Raw genomic sequence first — 3,996 nt, forward strand, 5'->3', positions numbered from 1 at the left:
GGAGGGGTATGGAAAGACTGTTTAGGGGGGGTGAAGGAAAGGGTTGTTTAGGGGGGGTGAAGGAAAGGGTTGTTTAGGGGGGGTGAAGGGAAGGGTTGTTTAGGGGGGGGTAAGGAAAGTGTTGCTTAGGGGGAAAAGGAAAGGGTGTTTGGGGGGGAAAGGAAAGACTACTTAGGGGTAAGGAAAGACTACTTAGAGGTAAGGGAAGACTACTTAGGGGTATAGAAAGACTACTTAGGGGTATAGAAAGAGTACTTAGGGGTAAGGAATGACTACTTAGGGGTAAGGAAAGACTGCTTAGGGGAAAGGGAAGACTACTTAGGGGGGGGGGGGGGTAAGGAAAGACTATTTAGGGAGGGGGTAAGGAAAGACTACTTAGGGGTAAGGAAAGTGTGTTTAGGTGTAAGGAAAGACTACTGTTAGGGGTAAGGAAAGACTACTTAGGGATAAGGAAAGAGTACTTAGGGGTATAGGAAGACTACTTAGGGGTATAGAAAGACTACTTGGGGGTAAGGAAAGACTACTTAGGGGTATAGAAAGACTACTTAGGGGTAAAGGAAAGACTACTTAGGGGGGGGGAAGGAAAGGGAAACAACATACATATACACAACACAATTTAATAATCTTTTTTTTTTCTTTTACAGCTCAAGTATGCATTAAAGACGCCGTGGATGACCCCAACGGCAACGGAAGTGCTCTATGCAATCGCCTAACATGTATACAGAAATATTTGAAGGCCTTAGATGGACAAAATGCAAATACGGCTACGGTAAGACGAAGAAAGACGACATTAATATACGTATAGACGTATATATATACATATATATATACGTATATATATATTTATACATATATACTTACATATACGTATGTAAATACGTATATATACATATATATATGTACGTATATATGTATACGTACATATATGTGCATACATATGCAGACACATATGTGTATATACATATACAAGGATGTACAGATATACACATATATACATATGTACATATATGCATGTACATGTACACACATACACATATAGACATGTAAATATATGTGTATGCATATATATACATATACGTATGTGTATACGTACATATATACGTATGTACGTATGTACATATACATATATACATATATGTACATATAAGTACATACATATGCATATACATGCATATGTACATATGCAGACACATATGTATATATACATATACATAGATGTACAGATGCATACGTACGTATGTACGTATGTACATATACATACATATACATATGTATATGTATATACGTATACATATACTTATATGTATATACTTATATATATATATATGTATATACATATACATATGTGCATACATATGCAGGCACATATGTGTATATACATATACATGGATGTACAGATGTACATACATAAACACATACATGTAAATGTATGTGCACATACATATACATATACGTACATATACATGTATATGTATACGTATGTATACATATGTATGTATATACATATGTATATATGCATATGCATTTATGCATATGCATATATATATATATATATATATATATATTACTACTTATATAGAACACCTTCTGGGAGAAGAATGTAAAGGAGCTGTGGACAGAACTGTCCACAGAAATGCTGGGGAAAGCAAATGTAGAGGTAGAAGAATGTAATAAATTGCCAAATCCGTCTGACAAGACGGCATGCAAGTATTTGCATGCCGGCTTTAAAGAACTGTACAAAGATACGACGACGCCGGCGGCGGCGGCGCTGCCGGCGTCGCCGGCGCCGTCGGCGCCGACAGGCGCCGACATCTTAAAGAACAACCCATCGTTTAGACAAACGATGGGTTGCTTTTTACTTCATGCTTATGCAAAACACATGAAAGAGAAAGCTGTTTGTGACATAGAAAAAGGAATAACAACGGCATTTAATGCATGGGAGAAACCAGAGAACAAAGGTGCTACTTCTTGCAGTGGCACTGGCAAAACTTGCGTTCCATGCAAATGGGACAAAGACGACAAATGGGAGAATTGCGACATTAACACAACTGGTTCAGGGGAGAAGGTGAAGACCAAATTGGATGTAATTATTGGACCAGATGACCAAACTGTTAAGACCACCGCAGAGAAAGTGAATACAATGACATTATGTGAACGTGTCCAATGCGTAGGGAAGAGGTGGTTAAAGGAAAAGAAAAATGCGTCAACTAACTGGGTAAGGACATAACCATTACACATACATGTATGCGGACATAAACATACATATACACTTACATATATATAGATATACATATATATATATACGTATGTATATACTTATGTATATACTTATGTATGTACATATATATACTTACATATATATGTATATGTACGTATACATATACATATATGTATGTACATATGGACATATACATGTACATGTATACGTATGTATGTATACATATGTATGTATACATATGCATTTATGCATATGCATATATATATATATATATATATATATATATATATATATATATATATATACTTATAGGTTGATGTGTGGGACGAAGTCAAAACTGAACTAACGAATCTTAGCAGCGGCATAACTTCGAAGAAGAAGGATGTTACATCTCACTGCCCTACAGATGAAGGGAAAGGAAAGGAAGCTTGCCTCCTTATAGCAGCAGGATTAAAAAACCTCTACGACATCAACGAGAACGATGCCGTTACGGCATCGTTCCAAAGAACGATGCGCTGTGTTTTATTAAATGCCATTGCAGATAAACTACAAGAAGAAAGCTTCCCATGTAAGGATGAAAAACATACGAAGGAGGGGATAGATCATGCCTTTAAGGAGAGCATAAATAATCAAATTAAGAATAACAGTAAAGGTTGCAATGGTAATGATAAATGTTTTACATGTCCGAGGCAATCCTTAACGGATCTCACCAGTTGCCAAGTTGGTGAGAATAAGGAAAAGAAGGAATTAAAAGAGAAGGTAAATGAAGTGCTCACCAACAACAACAACGGTGCTAAGGAAGAAATGAAGAAAATTGAGGATAAAGCTATAAAGGACATATGTAAGTAAACCCCACCACCAACATACTGACCCACTCCACAACCAACACAGAATGTTGGTTGTGTTAATACCAACACAGAATGTTGGTTGTGATGGTACCAACACAAAATATTGGTACTAATGGTTGTGTTGGTACTAACATAACCAACCAACCAACATACAACCAACATACAACCAACATACAACCAACATACAACCAACATACAACCAACATACAACTAACATACTAACACAACCAACATACTAACACAACAGAACATACTAATACAACCAACCTACTAACATAACCAACATACTAACTTAACCAACCTACTAACATAACCAACGTACTAACACAACCAACTTACTAACACAACCAACATACTAACATAACCAACATACTAACACAACACAACATACTAACACAACACAACATACTAACACGAACCAACATACTAACACAGAACCAACATACTAACACAACAACAACAACAACAACACAACGACAACACAACATACTAACACAACCAACATACTAACACAACCAACATACAACCAACAGCACAACAACAACACAACCAACATACAACCAACACAACCAACATACTAACACAACACAACATACTAACATAACCAACACATACTAACATAACCAACATACTAACATAACACAACATACTAACACAAAACCAACATACTAACACAGAACCAACATACTAACACAACCAACATACTAACATAACCAACGTACTAACACAACCAACATACTAACACATAACCAACATACTAACACAACATACTAACATAACCAACATACTAACACAACCAACATACTAACACAACACAACCACAACACAACCAACACACAACCACCATTCATTTTTTATTACCTTTTCCTTTTCCTTTCTCCTTCCTTCCCCCAAAAAAAAAAAAAAAAAAAAAATTCTGTAAAGGAAAAC

General features: G+C 36.0%; 1 protein-coding gene across 1 annotated transcript in view; it reads left to right on the forward strand.

Annotated features, from left to right (window-relative positions):
• The window catches only part of PKNH_1219200 (SICAvar, type I), a gene marked incomplete at both ends in the record, with an annotated part of 21,676 nt that overhangs the window by 4,516 nt on the left and 13,164 nt on the right, over positions 1 to 3,996 (forward strand). Inside the window, 3 exons of the mRNA XM_039114061.1 lie at positions 645 to 769; positions 1,580 to 2,215; positions 2,531 to 3,059. Coding sequence (XP_038969811.1) covers positions 645 to 769; positions 1,580 to 2,215; positions 2,531 to 3,059 — 1,290 coding nt within the window. The remainder of the gene's footprint in view (positions 1 to 644; positions 770 to 1,579; positions 2,216 to 2,530; positions 3,060 to 3,996) is intronic.

Source organism: Plasmodium knowlesi, assembly GCF_000006355.2.
Source record: "Plasmodium knowlesi strain H genome assembly, chromosome: 12".
Taxonomy (NCBI): Eukaryota; Apicomplexa; class Aconoidasida; order Haemosporida; family Plasmodiidae; genus Plasmodium; species Plasmodium knowlesi.